General features: G+C 38.3%; 1 protein-coding gene across 1 annotated transcript; it reads left to right on the forward strand.

Annotated features, from left to right (window-relative positions):
- Positions 1-466: 466 nt before the first annotated feature.
- On the forward strand, positions 467-18,906 carry LOC103609072 (enhancer of rudimentary homolog). Its single transcript, XM_008593443.1, has 4 exons — positions 467-615; positions 4,015-4,102; positions 10,485-10,605; positions 17,697-18,906. The coding sequence occupies exons 1-4, from the start codon at positions 613-615 to the stop codon at positions 17,797-17,799; spliced, it is 315 nt and encodes a 104-aa protein (XP_008591665.1). The 5' UTR covers positions 467-612; the 3' UTR covers positions 17,800-18,906.
- Positions 18,907-26,477: the final 7,571 nt, after the last annotated feature.

Here is a 26,477-nt window from a genome sequence, read left to right on the forward strand (position 1 = left end):
CTAACGATGGGTCCTTGGGGTTCAGCAGCAAAGCTGATACAAAGCTGTCTTTGCCCTATACCCGGTGCTGCCCATGATACTCCACTCCGCCGGGCCTCGACCCAATGCCGCCGATACTACAGCGGCCATGGCCGCCAAGTGGCACCTCTTCATTCCATCCACTTCCGGATTGTCTCACCGCCCCCTCCTTTAGAAGGGAACTTCCGGGTTACAACCGACCTATGGTCCGGGATACTTAAACTGCCGCCATTTTTAAGTAGGGCTGATGAAAGATGACTGGTGTCCCTAACTATACCGGTGATCGCTTAAGCCGTATGTCTAATAAGGTGAGTACGGAACACAGAGTCATGAAATAATTTATTCTTTCTAAAGCGCCCGAAACTTTCCCTTACCTAGCTCATCGCCCTTATCCAAGATGGCTAAAACAGAGTCAGTATCTGCTCTAGCTGCCGGAAGTAAGTTCGCCTCTATGGTTCAAAAGACTCTTTCGCGTTGCGCTTCCGACGATTTCCGTCGGCTCCTATCGCGGGGATTGGCTGTTGGCGGCGTTGCTGCTAAGCTCGTGTGCGGCCGAGGTGTCTGCAGCGGCTGAAGCGAAGAGAGTTTGGCGCGATGGTGAGAGAGGCCCCGGCGGCTACCCGAGCACCCAGCCTCCCGGGCGACCCTAGCCGCATACCCGCCCCCCCCATCCCCGCCAGCGCGAGCGTTCTGCACGCGGCCCCGCCAGCTCGTGGGAGGACCGTTCCCCTTCCCGCCGCGGAGACGTCGGGCCTACCTCTAGGCCCGCCGGGGTCCGCCCTAGGGCTGCGCGCCCGCCTGCTGGCTCAATCGAGGCGTGCCGTGGGCCTGAAAATACACTTTCTCCCGTTTGCTTCTTGGTGGAGCCAGGCGTGGGATGGTGCTTTTTTCCTCCATTCGCTCTAGCTTACTGTAGGAACAATGGCCGAGGGATGTCTGACAAACCGTTCCCCGAAGCTGACGTTCAACTTACTGCATCCGGCGCGTAGGCGAGGAGAGGTCATATTTGCTTTGTAGTGTGCTTTCTCAGCTAGTCCCCTTTTGTTCTCCTGTGCTCTGCCTTTTAAAAAATGTTTTTTGTCTTTCCTAAGACCCCTAGGTGCCTCATTTGTTTCAGCCCTCAGTCCTGTTCTTACCCTCATTTACATTCTTTTGGGGTTGGAGGCTGAAAAGATAGGCTCAGCTTAGGGCCCAGGTCCCTTAGAATCTGACCGGAGTGGTAGTGGAGTGGTTGGGGTGCTGGTGGTGGATTTTTAATCAAAAGGGAGATGCTCACATGGATTACGAGAAATCAAGATTACTTCCATACTTCCACTTTCGTTTTCTGGTTGCCGCACTTACTGTTAGCAAGGAACTTTTTCAGGTTGTACTTTTCTGAGTTGAGATATTTTAGTGTTTGACCCAACGTAGTCTCCCAAAGAGGACTACGAATTAGAAGACCAAGTCTCCAGTTCCCGTTTTGCCGTATCTAGCAGTGTGACCTTGGGCAAGTCATTCTACCTCTATGAGTTTCCTTCTTTCTCTGCCTTTATGTCATTCTGGTATTGTGTTGAGATGTTTAGGTTAAAATCTGAGAAAGTGACAGCAATGAATATTGACAACCCATTCTCTTTGGACAAATGTCAGTGATAGTTCCTTATCGACTGGATAGAATTGAACGTTACAGTTTGTATTTAAAGTGAATGATTATTGGTTTAGAAACTTCAATTAATTCCTCCCTCCCTCTTTCTTTGAAGTTTGGGGGACGCATTTGAAGTTAATGAGTATTGTAATATTTCTGCAATAGCAGAATGACTGTTCTTAGGGTTCATGTTTGTGGGACTTTAAAAAGTTAAGCAAAGCTAGATTAACTTCATCAGAGCGAATCACTGCCGCTTGGTAATCAGAGAATAAGGATTTTATTAGGAAAATTCTACATAAATATTTTTCTTTTTTCCTTATTGGGGTTTTCACAATTTTTTTTTTTTTTTTCTGTCGTGGTTTTTTTCTTTTTTGTACTGGTTCCTCTGAGAAAGGACCAGAAGGAAGGAAAGGATGAAATCTGTCCAGAAGGAAAAAACTAATATGACAAGTATATTTGGATTTTTAATAAAACCAGGGGGTTCTGAAAACAGCTCCAATAAGAAGAAAGTGACCAAAAGTGGTTTGGGAGGTATTATGGTCTTTAAAAAATTGGTAATAGGGAAGTGCTTCCACTTAAAAATAATAACCATTTTGACTACAGTATTTTATTCCTAGCAGTTTTTAATCCTGGTCTTTGAGCAGTAAGTATTGAAAAAAGTAAAGTGCCCATGAATTCATTTTAACACCTGATCTAAAAAGCTGTATGGCTATTTCCATGTGTTACCTTTTCAAATGAATTAGTCCTTTCATTTGCATGGAAAGGAGAACAAAAGTAATATAGTAGCAACTGGTATAGCTAGTGTATGTGGCAAGCTCCACTGTTAGTGTGATTTATAAAGTTTTCTTCTCAATAATCATTTGAAACTGCTTTTTTTCAGTAGCTGGCTTATAGAAACTTCTATATAACATTCTTGTATGATACTTTCTCTATTAATCACTGTTTAACAAAGGCTTTGACTGTGTTCAGCTCATCATAGGTGAGAGATTATCCTCCATCTCCTGTCACCAAGTTCTATTTTTATCTCAAACTCTCTCGAACTTTTAATCAAAGTGACTCATTTCTTCATGGGGAGGGAGTAGTATGATGACCCTTTGCATATCGTGTTCAAAGTACTGTTTTTTTGTTATTTATTCAGAAAGTCTAGGCATCAACTATTTCAGTTCCAATTTGTTGATGGCTAGAAGTTCCCATCATTTCAAAACAGTTTGGGGAGATTCTGTCATCATGAGATTTTTATTTTTTATTTTTTTAGCTAAAAAATTACTAGTACAGCAAAAGAAGAAAAACTGTGAATAGTTTGATTTGGGATTGGATTTTCGGTGGAGCAGCATCATGATTGTGTTTAATTAATCAGCCTTCTACATATGGCAAAAAATTGACTGGGGACATAATTTCAGTAGATCAATGATTCTCAGCTGGGTGAGATTTTGTCCCTCAAGGGACATTTGGTAATGCCTGGAGACATTTTTGGTTGTCACAACTTTGGGAGGAAGGGTGTTACTGGCATCAAGTAGGCAGAGGGCAGGGATGCTGCAAAACATCCTACAATGCACAGGACAGCCACCCATAACAAGGAATCATCTAGCCCAAAATGTAATAGTGCCAAGGTTGAGAAACCCTGAAATTGACCCACTAACAAAAACATGCCCCCCAGCAAGCATGAGATGGAAGACATAAGTCTATATGTTGTTCTTCGGGCATATTTACATTTCTTATAGTGTGATCATCTAACCATTTTGTATTTAAAAATATGTGATTTTGGTACTAGATAGCTGCTTAAGGCAAGGATTTTTTTAGAGTAATGTTAACTATGTATTTCATTTTTATATTGCCAGTTTATCTTACACCTTAATGTTAAGAGCCTAACCTCTTATAAAATGTGACTCCACTGTTGTGCTAAGGTTGGAAAAAGAACATAGACTGATAACAGTGCTTGCAGTGATTATAGTGTTTCTCTTTTTCTCTCCTTTCATCAGCCCGTATCTGAGTTTTTATTAGGGACTTAACAGGGCTAGAGATAGAAAGTGACCAGTGGAAACAGAAAACCAAGCAGGTTTATAACACAGTTGGGAAGAAAAAATATTTTAAAAAAGGGAGCTTGTGCTGAGTGCTTGCAGGCAGTAAGTGCAATAGGAGTTTGCGAAAGAAGTCAAGGAGTGGGAGACTAAAGGAGATCTTACAAAGGAGTTGTGAATCCAGCTTCTGATACCACACTTGGGCAAAGGCATAAATTTTGTAGGAAGAGCACCCTTACTAGTTGTTTTAATAACTAACAATGATTATTGTGTTATGAATGGGGATTTTATATCATACTGTGAATTTCTTAGGTAAAAGTTAGAAACTTATGTTAAAATCACTTTTTCCTCCTGCAGTCTCACACCATTTTACTGGTACAGCCTACCAAAAGGCCAGAAGGCAGAACTTACGCTGACTATGAGTCTGTGAATGAATGCATGGAAGGTGAGTTTAGCACTAATCAAGGAGTAGAAATTTTTGAGTTATTTTTTTCACTGGCATTTATTATTAAAATATGTTTCTTTCTTTCTTTCTTTCTTTTTTTTTTAAAGATGACCAGTAAGGGGATCTTAACCCTTGACTTGGTGTTGTCAGCACCACGCTCTCCCAAGTGAACTAATTGGCCATCCCTATATAGGGATCCGAACCTATGGCCTTGGTGTTATCAACACCACACACTCCCAAGTGAGCCACGGGCCGGCCCTAAAATATGTTTCTTTTAGGAACCAGATTTGCTTTTTCTTCCAGATTTCTTTAGTTATTAATTTGAGCAGGGCAAGTAGACCATATTTGTTGTGTATTTCAAACATTAGTTGTATATATACTGTCTTTTCCTGCTGCAAATTTTACTTTTTTTTTTTATCAAGCTCATATATAGGGAATGATTTTACATTGTTTTATAAATATTCTGTTATGTGTTATTTGGTTACTATGTTATATTATGTAAATATTTTACAGGTATCCCTTATATATTCTGGTTAAACTCAAGCACTATAGAGTTGTTAAGGCAGGCTCTGGGGATGCCTTCTTAATCTAATAGTCTGCTAATTAAACAAATAAATGCTAAAAGATGTTGAGATTTGGTCACAGCCTATCAGAATGTTGTTAGAAAATAGAAGTTAGCTCAGAGAATGAAGACAAATGCAACCAAATTAGTATTATCTATTGTGTATTTGAGGGAACTATTAGCCCTAAAGTTTCTTTTACTAAGTAAACCATTAGATAAGAGCACATAAATTAGATCTTCATAAATTGGATTTATTCTTTTGTTTAATCATTATGTCTAGTAAACCAGTTGTGCATGTCCCACATCCTTTCTAGCAAATTGTCCATTCTTTACTTCTTCCTGTGAAGATTTTATAGTCACTTTGTTTCTGCTCCTGGGCATGTCCCTCAATCTGTTGATTATTCAAAACTAACTGGGATAGACTTAAAATCTGTCCATGTAAAGCCAACAATGGATAGATCTGTGGAAAAAAGCTATTTGAAATAATCAGAGATAGCTTTTAGGTAGCTGGCGCCTTTCCTTCCAGGCTGCCATCTACTTCTGTTTAATTTTTTAAAGAAGAACAAGGCACTTTTATTAGTGTGTGTTCTGTCGCTTATAACAATATCTGCACCTTGGCAATTTACGAAGAAGTGGAATTTATTTCTTATAGTTTTGTAGCCTGGGAAGTCTAAGGTCAAGAGGGCACATCTGGTGAGGGCCTTCTTCCCGGTAGGGACTCTCAGCAGAGTCCAGAGGTGGTGCGGGATATCACTTGGTGAGGGAGGCAGAAGTGTGTGCTAATGTGCTTCTTCCTGCTAATGTGCTTCTTCCTCTTCTTATAAAGCCACTATTGCCACTGTGGTGATAACTCATTCATCCATTAACCCATTAATCCATAAATGGATTAATTCATTACATGAGGGCATAGCCCTCATTGTCCAGTAACCTCTCTTTTTTTTTAAAAAAAAAAAAAGATGACCGGTAAGGGGATCTCAACCCTTGGCTTGGTGTTGTTAGCACCACGCTCACCCAGTGAGCAAACTGGCCATCCCTATATAGGATCCGAACCCGCAGCCTTGGTGTTATCAGCACCGCACTCTCCCGAGTGAGCCACGGGCCGGCCCTCCAGTCACCTCTTAAAGGCTCCACCTTCAAATACCATATTGGGGATTAAGCTCCAACAAGAGCTTGGGAGGACATTCAACCCATTGCAGCATTTTTTCTTTATCTCCCTTCAGGTCCATTCCTCTGCTCACATCCTTACCTACTGTTAAGGTGGACTTTGTGTATATGCTCCCTTAGGAGATTGTTACCTCACCTATGTTATCATATTTGGTCATTGATTCTGCAGTACCCTTTACAAACCTTTGATGATTTTAGTAAAGCCTAACTAACTTAATATGCTTTATTTCTTAGAGCAGTTTTAGGTTTATAAAAAGTGGAACAGAAACTACAGCAAGTTCACATGTTATTTCCTCTCCCTACCCCTACACAGTTCCCCATATTATTATTAACATCTTGCATTGGTGTGGTACATTTGTCACAGTGATGACCCAGTATTGACGCACTGATACATCATTATTAACTACAGTTTCTAGTTTACATTAGGGTTCATTTTTTGTGTTGTACATGCAGTTCTATGAGTTTTGCTACATGCATGATGGTTCCACTGTTACATACAGTAAATATATACAGAATAGTTTCACTGCCCTAAAAATCCCCTGTGCTCCACCTATTCATTCCTTCTTACCCCCTCCCATGCCCCCCAAGCCTCTGGCACCCCCTGGTCTTTTTACTGTCTCCATAGTTTTGCCTTTTCCAGAATGTTATGTAGTTGGGAATCATTACCATATGCAGTCTTTTCAGACTGGCTTCCTTCATTTAACAATATGCATTTAGGTTTCCTCCATGTCTTTTCATAGCTCCTTTTTACTTTCTTTTTTTAAAACCAGAAACGATTATTTTCTGTTTAAAAAGTTGAAACTAAAAATATTAAAACAGAATTACTGAATCGGTTCTCACATGGTGGTTGCCAAATGGTAGTGTTCTTATTCTATTTTTCTTTCTTATAGTTGTTAATATCTCTCTGTAAGGCAGAGCTTTTCCTCCTTAATCTCCCACTCTTTAAAAATAATTAATAGACTTAATTTTTTCAGAGCAGTTTTAATTTATAGGAAAATTAATTGGAAAGTACAGAGTTCCAACATACTCCTTCTTCTCTCCCCACTTCGCTTGTTTTCCCTGTTACTAAATCTTGTATTAGTGTGATACATATGTTGCAAATGATGAACTAATAGCTGACACTTATTAACTAAAGTTCATAGTTTACATTAGGGCTCACTCTTTGCTTTGAACATTCTGTGGGTTTTGACATATGTATAATGACATGTATATACCATTACTGTATCATACAGAATAGTTTCACTGCCCTGAAAATCCTTGTGTTCCACCTATACCTCTCTCCCTCTTCCTAAACCCCTGACAATCACTGATCTTTCTATTGTCTCTAGTTTCGCCTTTTCCAGAATGTCATGTTGGATTTATACAGTATATAGCCTTTTCAAATTGGCTTCTTTCACCTAACAATATGCTTTTGAGATTCTTTCATGTTTTTTTGAGGCTTTATAGCTCATTTCTTTTTGTTGCTAAATATTATTCCATTATACGATTAACTGTTTATTCATTCACCTGTTGAAGGACATCTTGGTTGCTTCCAAGTCTTAGCAATTATGAATAAAGCTGCTACAAACATTTTTGTGCAAGTTTTTCTGTGGACCTATGTTTTCAGTTCATTTGGGTACACAACTAGGAGCATGATTGTTGGATCATATGGTAAAGACTATGTTTAGCTTCATAAGAAACTACCAAACTATCTCCAGAAGTACTTATATCATTTGGCTTGCATTCCCACCAGCAGTGAATGAATGTTACTGTTATTCCACATCCTTGGCAGCATTTGGTCTTGTCACTGTTCTAGATTTTAGCCATTCTAATAGGTGTATAGTGGTATTTCACTGTTTTAATTTGCAATTCCCTAATAACATATGGCATTGAGCATCTTTTCATATGCTTTTTTGCCATCTGTACATCTTTGGTGAGGTGCCTGTTCAGAGCTCTGCCCACTTTTTAATTGAGTTGTTATTGTTGAGTTTTAGGAGTTCTTTGTATATTTTGGATACCAGTATTTTACCAGATTTGTGTTTTGCAGAGATTTTCTCTCAGTCTGGATTGTCTTTTCACTTTCTTGATAGTATCCCTTGGAGCACAAGAGTTTTTAATTTTGATGAAGTCCAATTTTTATGTATATTTGTCTATATGAGGGGTCTTCAAAAAGTTCACGGAGTCATATTATCTCTTAATTCTATTTTTCCATGGACTTTTTTTTTTTTTTTGTCCTTTTTGAGACCGGCCGCGCCGCGCTCAGCCAGAGCGCTGTGAGCACATCGGTCATCCCTATATAGGATCCGAACCTGCAGCAGGAGCGCTACTGCTCTCCCAGCGCTGCACTCTCCCAAGTGTGCCACGGGCTCGGCCCTTCCGTGGACTTTTTGAAGTACCTTGTATATATTTTGTTTCCTATGCTTTGGGTATCATAACTAAGAAACCATTGCCCTGTCCAAGGTCACAAAGATTAATGCCTCTGTTTTCTTCTATGGGTTTTAAAATAGCTTTGACTCTTAATTGGTCTCTGGCCCATTTTGAGTGAATTTCTATATATAATGTCAGATATGGGTCCAGTTTCATTCTTTTACATGTGACTATCCAGTTATCCAGTGCCATTTGTTGAAAAGACTATTCTCTATTAAATTATCTTGGTGCCCTTCCCAAGAAGCAATTGATCATAAGTGTGAGGGTTTATTTCAGGACTTTCATTTCTGTTCCGTTGATCAGTATGCCTATCCTTTTGCCAATACCACACTGTCTTGATCATAGTAGTTTTGTAGTAAGTTTTGAAATTGAGAAGTGTGAGTCCTCCAACATCATTGTTCTTTTTCAAGATTATTTTGGTTTTCCTGGATCTCTTGCATTTTCATGTAAAACTTAGGGTCAGCTTTTCAATTTCTGCAAAAGGAACTCAGAGTTTGATAGGGATTGTGTTGGATCCACAGATCATTCTGGGGAGTATTGCCATCTTAAAGTCTTCTAGTTCATGAACCTGGGATACCTTCCCATTTATTTAGGCCTTTTCTTTCGATGGCATCTTGTAGTTTCCAGTGTACAAGTCTTAAGCTTTTTTGTTAAATTTATTTCTAAGAATTTTATTCTTTTTTAATGCTGTTGTAAATGGAATTTTCTTAATTTCATTTTAAAATTGTTTATTCTTAGGGTATAGAAATAAAATTGATTTACATGTATTGTTCTTATATCCTACAACCTTGCTGCACTCGTTTATTAATTCTAATAGTTCTTTGGTGGTTTCCTTAGGATTTTCTATCTATAAGATCATGTCATTTGTGAATAAAGATAGTTTTATTTATTCCTTTTCGGTCTGAATACCTCTTATTTCTTTTTCTTGCCTAGTTACCCTGGTTAGAACTTCCAGTACAATGTTGAACAGAAGTGGCAAGAGTAGATATTCCAGTTTTCTTCCTGTTCTTAACAGGAAACCATCCAGTCTTTCACCATTAAGTATGGTGGCAGCTGTGGGTTAATGCCTTTTTAAAATGAGAGGTGGTGCAGTCTTATAATACCAAGGTCACAGGTTTGAATCCCTGTACTGGCCAGCTGCCAAAAAAAAAAAAGGTGAATTTACTTTCCTGGTTTTTTATTTCCTTTCCATTCAGTAACTCATGAGTGATATTTTGTGATCACAATGTCGTATACCAATAGCAGTCAAAAACCCTAAGATAGTTGTCTGATAGTATTATGGTTGAATATTGCTTTTTATTAAATTAATGAAGTTAATTTAGAGGTACATAAAGGGCCTGTGTGTACAGTATAGGACATGTTTTCCCCAGAAAACGAACATTTATGTCACTTGTCCATTCATCATTATACTCTCAAAAGTAGTTGATAGTGGGAAGGGACTGAAAAGGTGCTCTTCCTGAAAAAGAATAAGAGGAATGTTTCACTGAATAAAAATTAAATAGGTAATATGCTCTTTAGATAATTACGTTAATAGTGTGAGTGATTTTGCTCATTTTATTACTTATATTTCAGTTTTTATATGCTTACTACATGTGCTAATGATTTATATGCATTATTTCATGTAGTCCACACAACTCTGTGAAGAGGTTCTGTTGTTATCTCTCTTTGACAGGTAAGGTTCAGGGGATGGAGTCATTTGCCCAAGGTTTCATGATTAATAAAGGGCAGAGTTGGAAATAAGGTTTGTCTGAATCCAGAGTCCAGGATCTTAAGTACCCTATCAGGGTAATCTCTTCCCTCATTGCCAATTTTTATTGTGATTTTTTTTTCATTGCATCAGAATTTAAAGGTAGAATATGAAAGTATTCATTTTCCACCCATTATTCCACAGTATGATATTTTTCTTTATTTACTCTGTGGTTTTAGCAAGATTTACTGAAAAATCTGATAGTAAAACCTACAGGGTTGTCATTTTTTGAATCATCAGATGACAAATCCTTAAAGTCTCTTTAGCTCCAGTGGTTTGAAGTAATCTTTTTATTTTATTATTAAGGCACAAAATAGTTACCAACATTCTGGTGAATTTATAAAATAAAAAAATTTTTACTAATGGCAATGATTAAAACAAAAGTGATCAACCTACCATTCTTTTCCCAGTCCAACTTTATTAAAATAAATACATCAGTATATAGCACTACTCATCTAGAAGTTTATGCGATTGTAAGATCTTGTTTTTTCCCCCTCTCTTAGGTGTTTGTAAAATGTATGAAGAACATCTGAAGAGAATGAATCCCAACAGTCCCTCCATCACATACGACATCAGTCAGTTGTTTGATTTTATCGATGATCTGGCAGACCTCAGCTGCCTTGTGTAAGTATTAGCCACCATATCTTTTAACTTGTGTTTTTCTATTGTTTGTCTGTTTGAGGTGATTTGTGGTATTGGGGTTCACTGTGTGTCTGACACTGGTCTTTGCATTTTGAGTACTATATGGTAATTAATATTTCACTTACATGTAGATCATAAATTAATTTGGCAGCATAGAGCCAAAGACATAAGAACATCTTAAGAACTTTGCTAATAGATACAGTTAGTATGCAGAGAGGATGCTAATTAAGAAGTTCCATGTCCTGATTCTTTGTTCCTTATACCTAATAATATTTTTCTTAGTTTTTTAACCCCCCTTATGGTCTTTGTCCTAAAGCAATTGACTTTGGGGTAAAACTAAAATTATTCTCTGTTCATGGCATTTTAAAACTTTAAATATTTATATGGGGCTGAAATTTAACTTAATTTTAATCCTAGCCTGTGTAAACATGTTTATTAGAGTGAGATATTTTTAGACTGTTTTCTCAGAGATTTTTCAGATTAAATTTTTTTCTAACATATTTGTTGTAATAATTTGTATTGATAATCCACTTATTACCACTACTACCAAGGAGCATAAGTATTATAGACTTAATCTTTCTCAACATTGTGAGCAGAAACTAAGTATAAATACAACTCTTTTTACAGAGGAAAATGGATGCAGTTTATGATGAGATGATATTCAATCATAGGTACTTGAGTACTTATTACATGCCAGGCACTGTGTTAGAAGTTGAGGGAGAAGGGGTGAAAAACAGGCACTTTATGGGTCACCGCTAGAGCTAAGCCTGGAACCTGGCTGCACCTTGCAGTCTCCCCAAAGGTTCCTGGTGAAAACAGGCATTTCCTTGGGATTTTTGAGTTTTGTTTTCTGTACCTCTTCATTGTGTTTCAATTATTGCAATTTTATTTTGCTCACTCAAAACATTAAAGTGATTCAGTTCTAGTCTTTAATGAAATATCTTAATTGAAAAGTTTTTATTATAATTATTTAAATATAAATAAGCTCAGGAATCTGAGGCCAACAGAGCTGCAGGTATTTTGCTATATTAGTTTGTAATGTCTATAGTTAATCTAGGTATAGTCAGAGATATATATATATATATCTCACACACAATGAGACCAGGTGTGTTCATTCAACAGATATTTATTGAATGTCAACTGTATAACAAGCATGTTCTAGGCACTGGGAATTCAGCAGTGAATAAAACAGATTCAGAAATCTCGATTCTTATGTAGTAGTGGGTAGAGACATACCAAGATAGACAAGTAAATCATAATTAGGAGGAATTAAGTACCAAAAAGGAAAATAGAGTAAGGATGGGGGGATAAGGAGAGTCTGGAAGGTGGATTGCGGTTTTACTTAGGGTAGCTAGGAAATGGTTCACTGAAATGGTGATGTTTGATCACAGACTTAGGTGAGAGAATAAGCCATGCAGATATCTATAGGAAAAACTTAGCAGACAGAGGGGACGGGACAGGTAGGGCAAGAGTCATGAAGCAGGAGTGTGCTTGGCATGTTTGGAGTTAGTAAGGCCTCCTGTGAGGCTGCAGAGGAGTGAGTGGAGGGGGAGAGTAGTAGGACATTGGAGAAGCAGGGAGCAGTGATATCCAGTGCAGAAGTGTTTAATGTTAATTGATAGGTTGAATAAATGAGGATTGAGAATTGACGCCTGGATTTGGCCCTGTGGAAGTCTTTGGTGAGCTCCAAAGCAGTTTTAGTAGGGTGAAAGGAGTACGATCTTCACAGATTTCAGTGAGTTTAAGGAAATAAGAGAGGAATTATAGGCAGCTAATACAACTTTTTTTTTTTTTTTTTTTCCTTTTTGTCTTTTTTCGTGTCCGGCAACGGACCGCAACCCTCAGTGTCGCGCCCGTACCGGACCGGGATCGGCAACGGGATCGCAACCCTCAGTGCTGCACCCGCCCCTCGCTCAGCCAGTGAGCGGGAACCGGTCTGTATGTGGGATCCGAACGCTTGGTGGGAGCGCCGCCGCGCTCCCAAGCGGCGCACTGTAGCAGTGCGCCACCGGGCCGGCCCTAATACAACTTTTTTGAATTTGCTCAAAAGAGCAGAGATGGCGTTATGGCCAAAAGAGGAAATAGCTTTGTAAAAATTTGTTTAGGTGGGAGAGATAATGATAAGCTTGCCGGCTCATGGAATGATCTAGTAGAGCAAGAGAAATTAATGGCTTTAGATAGGATCTTAGACAGTTCATTAGTAGTAAAGTAGGGAGGGCAGGCAAATGTGGGGGCTTAGGGAAATTATTTTCTGATTGCTTCAGTTACCTCAGGAAAATAGGAATTAAGGACACCATTTGAAATTGGGGGGGTGCTGCAGGTTTGTGGAGAAATAATCTAGGAAGATGAAAGGATTAGGGATATGTGTGATTTCTGGGATACATTAAGTGTTCTCTGAGGTACTTGATAATGAATTTAAAGTGAAATCAGTCATTGTGATCATGGGGTTTTTTTCTAGTCACTCTTAACCCGGATGGCTACAGGTAAGGAGTTGGTAGAGAGTTAGCAAAGATTTTGCTAAAGGTTGAAGGTGTATGCAAAGGACTGAATGACTGTGAAATGTAATAGGGGTGGAAGGGAGCACTGGAGACAGGTAAACCAATTAATTGTAGGTCCCACCGAGTAAAAGGATTGCTGAAGTTGGAGTATTAGGAAGTACTGATTAGGGAATGAGGTGCTTGGAACTGAGAGATTAAAATGCTGACTGACAAGGTGTAGGGATCTGGCCAATGAATGGTAGGAGACGAGGTCATTAGAGGAGAGGAGTTCAAGTAATTGAGAGGCCTAGGTGTTGACAGGATCATCTACTGGATGTAAAATCACCAGTAATGTGTATACAGTCGGCCTTCCTTATCCCTGGGTTCAACCATCCACAGATAGAAAATATTAGAAAAAAAATTTGCATCCGTACTAAACATGTACAGATTTTTTTTCTTGCCATTATTCCCTAACAATAAAGTGTAACAATTATTTAATACAATTTACTTTCTATTAGGTATTATAAGTAAAGTATATGAGAGGATGTGCGTTGGTTATTAGCAAATACTACACCATTTTATATCAGGTACTTGAGCATCCATGGATTTTGGTATCAACAGGAGGTCCTAAAACCAATCCCCTGAGGATACTGAGGGATGACTGTATATGCTTGCTAGAATTTAATCTAAGAACAGGAAGCTTTGTTTTTGTTCACTGCTGTATCCATGGTACCTAGAATAGTATCAGGCATGTAGTTGGTGCTGAGTAAATATTGGTTGTATAAATGCATGTCAACCATATAATATTTGAGGCATCGCTTTTTAAAATTATTCGTAGTTTTCCTTCTCTTGTTTTCATTACAGAGCTATATTCTGAATTGATAGGATGACCTAAACAAAAGTGAAACTCTAATATATTTCATGCTAAATTTTTCAGTCTCTTATGTTAGAAAGCTTGAAGTTATTTATCTGATGAAATTCTGGTAATACATATATATATGTATATATATATATACATATGTATATATATATATATATATATGTATATATATGCTTTTGTCCTAGGTGTATTTGTGTTGGGAAATTTTCACACCTGAACTTAAAAACTAACTGATGTTTGAATTGGAATTTAAGATTTTAACAGAGTTCATATGCATACCCTCACTTAATTCTTTAAATGAATTATTGATTTTATTTTTTAAATTGGTGGCTTTCGTGATTTTATAAAAAAAAGTAAAAAAAGGAACAGAATTTCTCAGAACTATCATATCTGGGTGGGGCAGCCCTATTTAGTTAGACTTTGTTGTGTGCCCCCCACCCCCAAGATCATTCTGGCTTGTGAACATTTAGGAATCCATCAACTTGCATGCTATTTTCCAAGTCATGCAATAGCCAACTCATGAATAGCCTTCCTTATGGAAAGCTGTGTGTTGACAGCTATTAACTGGTACTTGAAAATGAGACAATAAATGTTAAGTATATTAATAAAATTCCTAGCTGTTGGCAGATGAATCTTTTAGCCTACTGTTATGGTCAGTGAACGCGGGTTTATACAAGAACTGAAGCTGTGGGTTTGATCAATGAAATCACGATGTCTTCACTAGTACCGAGTTGCCTTCCTAGTTAGGAGTACCTCATTATGGTAACTGAGGATGAACAGGTCCCTTTTTTCTCTAAGCAAATAAGGAAAGCCTGCATATTCAAAAGGCTGTATTTTCATCTTATGGAAAAAACTTACAGATCAGAAAATTGAAAAAAATCATACTCTGGCTTTAAATATGTGAAATAAAAATTCTCCATGCCTAAACTTTATTATTAATACATGGTCAGTTTGCTCTGGGGTTAGTCGTGTCACAAAGTAGAATCTTTATTTATTGCATTTCCTCCTATACTGTTGTGGGGTTTTTTATTTTTTAATTAATTTGTAAGTCTTAGGTCATTGCCATGTAAATGTAGTAGGAGTAGTGAGTACACAACAGTTTACAAACCAAAAATGGACTCAGTCTCTGGTCTGAGGAGTAATACCCAAATAACAATCCTTGATTAAAGAGAGGAGCAGCATGTGCTGTCACAGGAAGTACCATGGCAGTAGGTAACCTCTTTGGTTACCTACCTTATTTCTCCTGAATATTCAAATAATAAGAGGGACATAACCACAGTCATGTGGGAAAAGTGGTTCTAAATCCTTATTTGATTCTGAAAGTTTTCAGAGGCCCCCAAATTTTCAACATTAGAAATAGAAACATAAATAACTACAGCTTGCAGCTTTTCAGACAGACCATTAATAACTATAGCTTGCTATTAATTTCTCTTCTATACTGCCTGAACTACCATAGCTGGAAGGAATTATCTAGGTAATTATTAAAGAAGTCTTTCCCCTATTTTTCTTTAATAATACAAATATTAGAAATCATTTTAGGGGCCGAGCCCGTGGCGCACCTGGGAGAGTGCGGCGCGGGGAGCGCAGCGATGCTCCCGCCGCGGGTTCGGATCCTATATAGGAATGGCCAGTGCGCTCACTGGCTGAGTGCGGTGTGGGCGACACCACACCAAGGGTTGCGATCCCCTTCCCGGTCACTAAAAAAGACAAAAAAAAAAGAAAGAAAGAAATCATTTTAGCATTCTAGATGTGGTTTCTGGTTTACATTTAGTAGCACAAAGTTAGAAAAGTTATGTTCAAAGATTAATAGCATACTTGTGGTATGTCCCTTACAACCACTTTTTTACTTTGTGTAATTTTTACCTATCAAAAAAAAAACCAAACACATTTGTATTGGTTAACAGTACAATTTATCTCACTTATGGAAATTTGAGCTCATGTAATTCTACTTGTGGCAAATTTTAAAAAACTAACATATTTGTAATTAAAAATAAAACCCTGTCCTTGAGTTCCTGACATAAATCTAGACCCTCCTGTACTAATAAGCAAGGTCCAAGTATATAAGGCTGCCCACCCAAATATGATAGTTCTGAGAAATTCTGTTTCCTTTTTAGGTCTTTTCCAGTGTTAATTGTGGTTTGTTCTGCCATACTTCAAAGTAGACTAGATGAGAGCTTATTTATTTCGGAGGTATGAGCAGAAGATATTCAAGCAAAATTATTTCACTTTTTAGGATATTTCTCATTGTAACAAAAGGACATTAGTAAAAAGCCAAATGTTTCTTTTTATTTGGTTAAGCATTTTGTAAAATGGAAAGCTTATACATTTTTAATAAACCAGATTCTGACCTTATCATTCAGAGGAAGAATATGATGTGAATTGTATAAAGCATTCCTACTTTGGAGTTTGTTTCCCTTGACAAAAATTGGATTATAGATTTCTAGCTTAGTGGTTTTAACAGTGAAGACTCTACAGTTAGGAGTGTGTAAATTCTACTACTTGTCCAATATCACCTAGCTAAGAAGTTGCTTCACTTCTTTGAGCCTTGTTTTCCTTGTTTATAAAAAAGATAATAATTGTACCTACTCAAAGAGTTGTAAAAAGGAATAAGTGAATTAATTCAGATAAGCGCTTAAAGCAATACCTAGTTCTTGGTAACATATTAATGTCATTTGTATTTATTTATGTATACTTTTTTTTGCCATGAAGTTAACAGACGAAACTTCTAGTTAAACAAGACAATAATTGACACATTAGATAGTGTGTTTTTCTGTGGTATCCCTAAGTTATTTTGGGGGCACACTAAGTGTACCCATCAAGGCAAACCGCATCTTCAACCTCTTTTTGGATGCAGTGCAGTGTTCCCAGCAGATGGTGCACAAAGCTTTGAAACACTGTGATGTGTATTGTATTTGTACAGTCTCTGGTTGCTTATTGTCTGCTTTAGTTTTGGGCTCCAAAAATGAATTTTTTACGTAACCAGCTACATTTCAGGTTTAGGTTGGCTGGAAAGTTTCTCCATTTTTTTGAGTCCTGTAAAGATACCCTGAGTGATTGGCCATTAAGTAATCCTTGTGCTCCAGAAACCCTCAGAGTCCCATTGGAGTTTTACTGCTAATGCTAGTATTTGTGCTGTTTCCTTCTCTTCTGATAACAGGTGTTTTAGAGCTTACTATCTCTTCTGACAATTCTCCTCCATGAGCCTCTAACATTATATTAAAAAGCAAATCCTAAAATATAGGTTATAAGATTTCCTTCTCTTAATACTATACTGGGGGAAAAAAATCAAGAAATCTTTGTTGCAGTAACATGTTTTTAAAGTTAGTTAATTCAGAATAAATTTAGCAAATCTAAGGTTTGTACTAGCATTTGGCTTTTGTTCTTTAATCACTAAAGGAACCGTAAAAACTGGAAAGTATGTAGGAGAAAGAACACATGGTTTCTGGTCATACTCTATCAAGAAGTAGATATGTAACATACTGAGCATTAACTTAAGAGCTCTAGGCATTGGTTTCTTTATCCACTGTAAAATTGTGCTAAATGATCTAAAGTTTATATAGCTTAAAATTTAAAAGCTAGGTAAACAACTCTTTCATTAAGTTTATGTATGGAAATGTGTATATCTGTGCCATCATTGGGCTGTTATAATTTGGGGCTTTAAACACATGACAGTAATTGACCACTGTAACTTTGCTTATTGCCTTTCTGTTCCTCAGTTACCGAGCTGATACCCAGACATACCAGCCTTATAACAAAGACTGGATTAAAGAGAAGATCTATGTGCTCCTTCGTCGGCAGGCCCAACAGGCTGGGAAATAATTGAGTTGGAAGCATTAGGGGGTTGGGGGTGGCTTGGAACACAGGTATGTACAGCTTGCTGTAGTGGAAGTTTTGTATTATAGTAATCCTGTTTCCGTTTTGTTATACTCTAGCCAAGATTGAATGTATTAGATGAAATGTGACGATCTTATTCAATCTGAAACCCCTTTTGCCCCCTTTTTTTACTTTAACATTTTTTTGATGATTTAGATGGAAGTTCTTTGTCAGTTAATGTTGGTTCCAATCCTTCAAAACTATTCATATCTGCTTTATAACATTCACTGTAGTAACCCTTCTTCAAGATGGGGTAGGGGGTGGTAACACAGTTTAGTTTTGCCCTCAAGATAAAGTCTTAGTGAAAAATAAATGTTCTTTAGTTATATTTTCTCCCTCAGTGATTCTTTATTTTTTTGTCCGTGAACATTGAATTCCAGCATCATTAAGTGAATCCCAGTTGTAGCTCCAAGGTTTGTACCTGCTGTTGATGCAAACATTTTAGAAGACTTTCTGGTGATATAGCTTGTCTGCATCAGCAGCCAGGTTAGCTCCTTAGCTTTGATCAAATACTCTTTCTGGGAGGGCCTTGTGCCCTCCTCAGAGCCTTCAGCAGTTGAATATCAATTATCCACTCTTGCGTGGACACTAGAAGGGTGAAGGAAAGACCACAGAAAAGTATAAGGTAATCTTGCTTTTAATGTAGAAGGTGAGGTCATGTTGGGACTTGAACAGATATTGTACTTCCGTTCATCGAGTATATGGACACTCCCTGATTCTGCTGTTATCACTTCACCAGTAGCCAATAATATATGGGCTCAGTTTTTCTGTAGAACAATTATACTATTATTAAAATGTCACTGTACCAAAGGATTATTAAAATTGGTATACTTTACAGAATTAAGTATAGTCATAGTTAATGTTTCACTGTGAATCAGCCTTTAATTAATTAATTAATTAATGGCTGGCCAGTACATGGATTCAAACTCTTAACCTCCCAGCAAAATTTTAAAGCTAAAATCTTCTCAGAAAAAGAAATAGATCCAGAAGCAAGTCAGATTGTCCTGTTTTTCCCTTGGCCTGTCCTGCTAATATAATTTTATTTATCTAACAGATATGATCTTGGCTTCATTTTTTGAAAAATACTGTGGAGGGAGTGGGATCCCTTGGTTGTAAGATACAGTACAGTTTCTGGTGTTGGCCTTACAGAGGAAAATAGGATTTTCTTAGGAATGTGAGAAAACATCTGGGTTCTAGATGTTGGGTGATGAGAGCAAAAAGGGGAGCAGTATTTTGAATCATTAAAAGCTTAAGGAAGAATAGGACTGGAATAAATACAGAGAAAGACACATTTATCTATATCCAGTATTACACAGAAAAGGAGCCTTTTTGTTGTTAAGGTAAAGTCTTTGATGCAGCTCTTTCAGTGGTTTGGCCCAGCTACAACCACTGTCCCCAAGTTGTTAGAGATTTGGAGTATTGATTGTTTGGCTTTTCCCCAACCACAAGTAAAACAGGTTTGGTTTCTGCTTAAATGATATTTTGTACTGCTATGTAAAGGTGAAATCTGCCTAACAAATTACAGAACTCTTGGTTCTCTAATTCACCTTTGTTTTTTTTACATACCTGAGAATTTCTAAAATATTTTTTGATAATGGCTATATCTGTCCTTTAGTGCTTGATCAAAGAGGTCTCAGGAGAGAGAAGGAGATTTCAGCTATCTCATTTCATTTCCAGTTCTCAAGCTTAAAATCTTTACAGCTACTCACTAAATGCCCAAACACGTTATGCCTCTTATTCCCATTGTTTGGGATAGGAGTGGTGGTTAACTTTTACTTTCAGCAAGGGAATAACTTAATGGATGAGCAAATGATTTTGTACTGTCCTAAAAGCAGGCCAGACTTTGGGTTGGAGGAAAGAGGATAGGGTAGTTTTTTTAGTATGACATTAGATTTACATCAGGATGGCCTTCCTTTATCAAACTGTTTTTATTAATTTGAAGTTTGGAATGAAAATCAGGATTAATGTATGAACTGTTTAATAAATATTATCATATTTGTAGGCATACTTTTAGAAGAAAGAATATTAATTTATATGTTAACATAATGATATTAGTATTACCAAATAGCATTTTACTGCTTAGGAAACATTTTCACATCTTAATCACAGTAATAACCCTTTGAGACAGGTAATAATTATTCCTCTCCTAATGGTGAAAAAATACATTCAAATTTTCAAGTGATTCACCCAGCAAAACCAGAAACTTTGCTAGATGAAAAAGACAAGGTTTTAACCTCAAAGATCTTGAGGGGATTAGAGAGTTCCACAAAATGAGTAACTGTAAGCAGAATAATGGATCTCTGATGCCTGTCAAAAGGACTTTTCTAGACTCAATCAAATATTTGGATTCACAAGACCTGAAGAGGTCACACTTGGCACCAGTTTACTCACAAGCATACAGGGCACAGAGAATAGCTAGCCAACACAACATCATCAAGTGTTTCTCTTCCATGGGGGTAGTCGTTGTGGCATCAATCCAAGAATTATTCTCTGAACACGATAGCTCAGATGCAAGAGACAAGACTTAGGTAAGTCCAAGATCTGCCCTGCTTAGAAGCTTCATGTACAACAGGAGCCATTATCTCTTGTATTAACTCCATAGACACAATTTTTAGGTCCCTGTAAGAGATAGGCCATGGTTACAGGAGTCACTGAATGCAGACAAGCATAAGGCCATGTCTTCCCACTAGGTAGTTATAGTTTCTACCAGTCTAAGCATAATTTACCAGTTAGGGGTCATTTTTACCATACACAATCTTGTCTAGTAATGCGTTTCACCATTATGTCTCCTCAGGAACATAGCTAGAAAACCCAAGGTCACATTCGTCCATAAAGCAGGAATGTTGTTAATTCTTTATCTACAGATACTTGAGATATATGAGAGTGCACAACTAGCTGGTTTCATGAAGGAGGTGGAATTTGAACTGGGATTTAAAGAATAGCTAAACTTTGAAAGCAGGAAAATAAGGCAAAAATAATAATTATGGAGATAGTAAAGCACTGGGAATGTTTGAAGAATAGCAAGTAACCATCATGGCTGGAGTAAAGGGAATACTTAGGAGAAGTGGGATAAAGGCTAGGAAAGCTAGAGTTGGAGAGTGCTTTGAGAATTGAGCTACAGAGTTTATAAATTTAATTGCCTAGGCTGTGGGTAGCCTTTAAAGATATTTGAGGCATAAACCTGTCAGATCTTTACATTAGGAGGATTAAACTCACTGTTCTGTTTAGACTGGATTGGGAAGCCAGAGAATATAATATCCCAGATTCCAAATCAAGAGAGTTTTTCAGTAAGATAAGATAAAGAGTTATTATTATGAATACTTCCTTATAAAAGGGCTTTCGATTTGGAGTTTAGGAGATCTTTCAGAAGTATAATAAATTATGAAGACAGATACCAAATTTGCAGGTAAAGAGTAAGGGACATGGTGAAGTATAGTCAGAGAAGACAAAAGTTCATTGAAAACTTGAAAAAAGTAATATGGAATGTTAAGTTGCAAATTTACTTTTTTTTTTTTTTTTTTTTTTAGTAGAGGCAATTTATGCATGTGTGTAAGTAAAGGAAGGGTCCATGAGGAAAAAAAAGTATTTGATAATTGATGGCGAAAATTACAGTCCCAGTAAGAATATATGTTCAGGTATACTGATGGAATGATTAACTTCAGAAGAGAAAGTGAGATGGAAAGTTGAGAGGGTTTATGTTACATGGTCCTAATCCATTGAGTGGATAAAATGGTCACTACTGGAGAAAGGGAGAAAGAGATATATCAGGGGCCTTGAGAATAGTGGGAAAAGTTTGGTACAGGTGGGAATGTGGGGAGGTTAACTTTTAGTGGAAATAGTCAGTACACTTTGTGACTTTGACCAGAAGCACCCAACTAATGAGAAAAAGGAGAGAGTTAGATATTGAATACTTTTTACTCAATAAATTTAAATTTAAATTTAAAAACAACCATTTATGGTGGTCTATGCTGTACCAGACATAGGTACTTTACCTGAATAGTTTATCTCTCATCTTCATTCCTGCACATCAGTTGTTCCTATTTTACAACTGAAGAAACAATGAAGAGCAGTTATCCAAGGTCATGAAGTAAAACCCAGGTCTCTCTGGCTCCAGAGAAAGATCACAATCTTCCCACTACACTAATAAATTCCAAATACTGGTCCTTCAACTATTGAAATCTTTACATTACAGTCACTTTTGAGGCTTTTTAAAAATCAGGTTCCCCGACTCTTCCTCTATATTAGGATTCAGCAAACATTTTCTATAAAGGGCTAATGTAAATATTTTAGGCTTTGTGGGTCACACATGGTCTTTGTCACGTATTTCTCTGTGTGTTCTTACAATCCTTTAAAGATGCCAAAACCGGGCCAGCCCGGTGGCGCACTGCTACAGTGCGCCGCTTTGGAGTGCGGCGGCGCTCCCGCCGAGGGTTCAGATCCCACATACAGATCGGCAGCTCACTGGCTGAGCGAGGTGCGGGAGCAGCGCCAAGGGTTGCGATCCCGTTGCCGGTCCCGGTCCGGTACGGGCGTGACACTGAGGGTTGCGATCCATTGCCGGTCACGAAAAAAGACAAAAAAAAGGGAAGAAAAAAAAAAAAGATACCAAAACCATTCTTAGCTTGCCAGCCATACAAAAATAAACGGTAGCCTGGATTTGGCCTACTCTAGAGAATTGGATTGTCAGTCTCAGTTGGGACTAGAGAAAATAAGCATTTTTTAAAGGCTCCCAGATGTCCACTTCTAGCCACAATAGAGTAACAAGGACCAGACTTAACAACTGGAAAACTGGCCAAAATACATGAAGGTACTGTTTTTCAGACACTGAACAACGGGCAGCAAAGGACTATTAATCCTGTTTGAAGGGAAATGAGCCCTACATCTCTACCTGCAGGCATTTTTTTGTGGAATGTAGGCATGAAGGGGAACCCAGAGTCCAGCTGTCTTGCAGAATTGAGGGGACGGATTGGCATTTGAGGGGAAAGGAAGCTACACAGAAAAAGAACTCCAGCAGTCTGCATGTGAATTTCCTTACATCTTTGCTAGTACAAGGCTGATTATACAATAACTTAGGGAGTCAGAAGAACAATTCTCAGAATTCATATAGCGTGTGGAGACATACAGGTTCTAGCCAGCCAGAGTAGAGTCCTGTGTGATAACCCAGTGCTTTCATTGAAGACCCCAAAAGTGTTATTCTTTAGTAATAAGACTAAACTGCTTCTCAAATGAGCACAACTGTAGACTCACTCCAGCAGAGTTTAAAAACAGTTTTCGAAGGAGTCAAACTGATCCACAGATAATTTAATTGTATACAAAAATAAAGTCCAACATTCATTAAAAGAAGATAACAGTAGCCAAACTCTGAATAAAGTAACCTTCATAGTTGTTTAGTACTCAGATTAATAGACCTGTGAAGAAATAGAAAAATATGACTCATAACAGAGACTAAAACTCAGTCAATAGAAGCTATTCCAAAATAGAGATGAAGTAATTAACAAAGACACTAAAGAGCTATTATAAATACGTGGAAATATTTAAAGGAACATGTAAATATATTAGGAAGGAAATAGAAGATATTTTTAAAAACAATTTCTAGAGATGAGAAATAGCTGAAATGAAAAATTCACTGGATGGGATTAACAGTAGATTAGAGACTGCAGATAAAAGCAATGAATTTGAAGATACAGCAGTAGAAACTTAAAAACTGAAGCACAGAAAGAAGATGGAAAAAAAATGAACAGAGCTGTAATGACCCATAGGATAATAGCAAGTGATCTAACATGTATAATTGCAGTCCCAAGAAAAACGAGGTGAAGAAAACAAAACAATGTTGAAGAAATAATGGCCAAAATGTTTTAAATTTGATAAAAACTAAATTCAGATCCACAAAGCTGAACCAACCCCAGGTATGATGAACACAAAGAGAAAAACACACACACAAGAACACATATTTTAATTGCAAAAAACTGAGGCTTCCAATCAAGATGGCAGAATAGACATTCCCCAGCATCACTCTCTTCCACAAATCAACTAATTTACAACTATTAAAAAGCAATGACAGCCAAGCTGGGGCCACTAGAGCTCAGGGGAAGAGAAGAAGAGACCTAGGAGTTCATAAAAGCAGAAGCCATAATGAAAGAAAGAAAGGACTGCTCCCACCATTTCAAGCCCCAGCTGCTTCAAGGCTGGAGCTGGTGAGCACACAGAGGAGGAGCTGGCAAAAGCTGCAGCTGTGCCCTTTGTATGAAGTTGCTTGGAGGCAGCAGGGGAGAAGAGGCCATTTGTGCCCTCTAGGCCAGCAAGACCACTAACAGTGTTCCCGTGAACCCACATAGGAGCGAGGAGCCACTCAGAGGCTGGTGCAGGGACTGGCGCAGGCCCATCCAATGGGAAGTGTTCAGAGTACAGGCGGTGGGGGAGAAGAGCCCATCGGGGGATCACTGGGGCACAGCATGGAAAGCTCATCTGCCCTCCTGTCAGCACAGGCCCACTCAGTGGAGACTGGTCAGGAATATACAACTGCAGGGGTGCAGTTTGCTAAAAAGGCTCAGGCCCAGACCAGAGTTTCCACAAGACCCAGAAGTACACACAAAGTCAAGAATTAAAACTTGAGCTGCACAAAAAGCCTTCCCCGGGGAATCAGCAGCAAAGCAGCAGTTTAGCCCAACTACAGGCCTCAAGTGCTGGTCCCCACAGGAAGTTCCTCCATTTTAAAAGTAACCAAAGGACAGCAAATTAGTTCCAGTGCAGAGTTTAAGTGGTGGGGGTAGCTAATATCCAACATGGAAGTGAACGAAAACACAAAATGCCCACAGATCAGAGACAAAGTTGGATATTAACTAGTAAAGGTCTACCACCACCGAAGAACACCTATAAAACCTAGAAGGACCAGAAGCACCCTGGGCTCCCAAGCCAGGAATGGGGGAGGCCCCCCCCATGACCACACCCAGCCCAGTGATGACCACCACACTGCAACTGGAAGCACCCCAGGCGCCAAGCCAGGGTGCTGGGGGGCAGAGGGCCTCAGCCAAAGCCCCTCAACACCCACAGTCAGCCCAGTAGCAATCACCAAGCCACCACTGGAAGTGCCCCAGGCTCCCGAGTTGGGGCAGTGGGGGGCTGATGGCCTCAGCCATGCCCCCCTGATGACCACACCCAGCCCAGTGATGACCACTGAGCCACCAGAGGAAGCACCCCGGTCTCCCAAGCCAGGGCAGTAGGGGGCCAAGGGCTTTAGTCACACCCCCTTGACATCTGCATCCAGCCCAGCAATGGCCAAGCTGCCACATAAAGCCCCTTGATCTCCCCTGCCAGAATGAGGGGTGTGCCACAGGCCTTTACCATGCCCCACCCTTTCTCCTCTTCCCATCCTATTTCCCTCCCCCTTCCCCCCTCCCCCACCTGCTCTCCAACGTCTTTGAATGTAAAAAAAAATTTTAAAAACAGAATAAATTGTGAAAAACTAGCAATAAAGAGAAAATCTTAATAGCACAGATTACATACAGAGGAACAAATGAGTAACAGCAAACTTCTCATTAGAAACTATGCAAGCCAAAAGGCAATGGAATGACATTTTTGTTAATGCTGAGAGGAAGAACTGTCAATCTAATGTGAGAAAGCATCTGGTACAGTGTAGACAATCTAAGATCCAGCAAAATACTCAAAGGCAAAGTAAAAGATTCTTCAGGTAAACTAAATCTGAAATAATTGATTGCTAGCATACGTACAAGAAATGTTAAAGGAAGTTCCTCAAGCAGAGATAAATAAAAACAGATAGAAACTTGGATCTACACAAATACATGAAAAGCACCAGAAATAGTAAATATGTGGGCAAATGTAGCAGACATTTTTCTATTTGAAAAATTTCTTTAGTAGATAATTTACTGTTTAAAAATGTACTGTGAGTTTTATAACAGAATTAAAATGTATGACACCAATACTGCAAAGGGGACAATAAGGAGAAATGAAAGTACATGGTTGAAATATTAACATGAAGTAGTATAATATCATTTGAAGGCAGACTGTGAAGTTAAACATGCCTATTGTAAACCCTAGAGCAATCACTTAAAAATATTCAATCCAAAGGAAGGAAGGATATGAAGATAATGTGGAGGCCTGGGGTTGGAGGAGTTGCCATGGTAACGCTAACTCCCATCTTTGCCTACAGGCATCTGTTAGGAGTACCTACTCTGTTCCAGAACCTCCAGAACAAAGAACAGGTGGGTAAATGTATAACAAGTAGAAAGATGGTAGATTTAGACCCAGTCTAAATTGATGATTACGTTAAATGTAAATTTTCTAAACACTGCAGTTAAAAGACTGGAACTGTCAGACTGGATCAATAAAGCAAGACACAACTGTGCAGTCTATAAGAAACCCACTTTAAATATTAATACACAGATAGGCTAATAGTGCAAAAGAAAAAATATGCCATGCAAATACTAAGCATAAGAAGCTAGAGTGGCTGTACTTAGTATCAGGCAAGTAGACTTCCTAACAAGGAATATTAATTACCAGGGATAAAGAGGGACACTTTGTAATGATGGAAGAGCAACTTCATCAAGAGACCTAACAATCCTAATGTATATGCACCCAATAACAGAATTTCAAAATACATTAAATGA

Source organism: Galeopterus variegatus, unplaced genomic scaffold (assembly GCF_000696425.1).
Source record: "Galeopterus variegatus unplaced genomic scaffold, G_variegatus-3.0.2 Scaffold9139, whole genome shotgun sequence".
Taxonomy (NCBI): domain Eukaryota; kingdom Metazoa; phylum Chordata; class Mammalia; order Dermoptera; family Cynocephalidae; genus Galeopterus; species Galeopterus variegatus.

Bases quoted from the DNA above. Each gene is read 5' to 3' on its own strand.
- LOC103609072 (XM_008593443.1), top strand. The intron at 4,103-10,484 runs GTGAGTTTAGCA...CCCCTCTCTTAG, and splicing joins TGTGAATGAATGCATGGAAG to GTGTTTGTAAAATGTATGAA. The intron at 10,606-17,696 runs GTAAGTATTAGC...TCTGTTCCTCAG, and splicing joins GCAGACCTCAGCTGCCTTGT to TTACCGAGCTGATACCCAGA.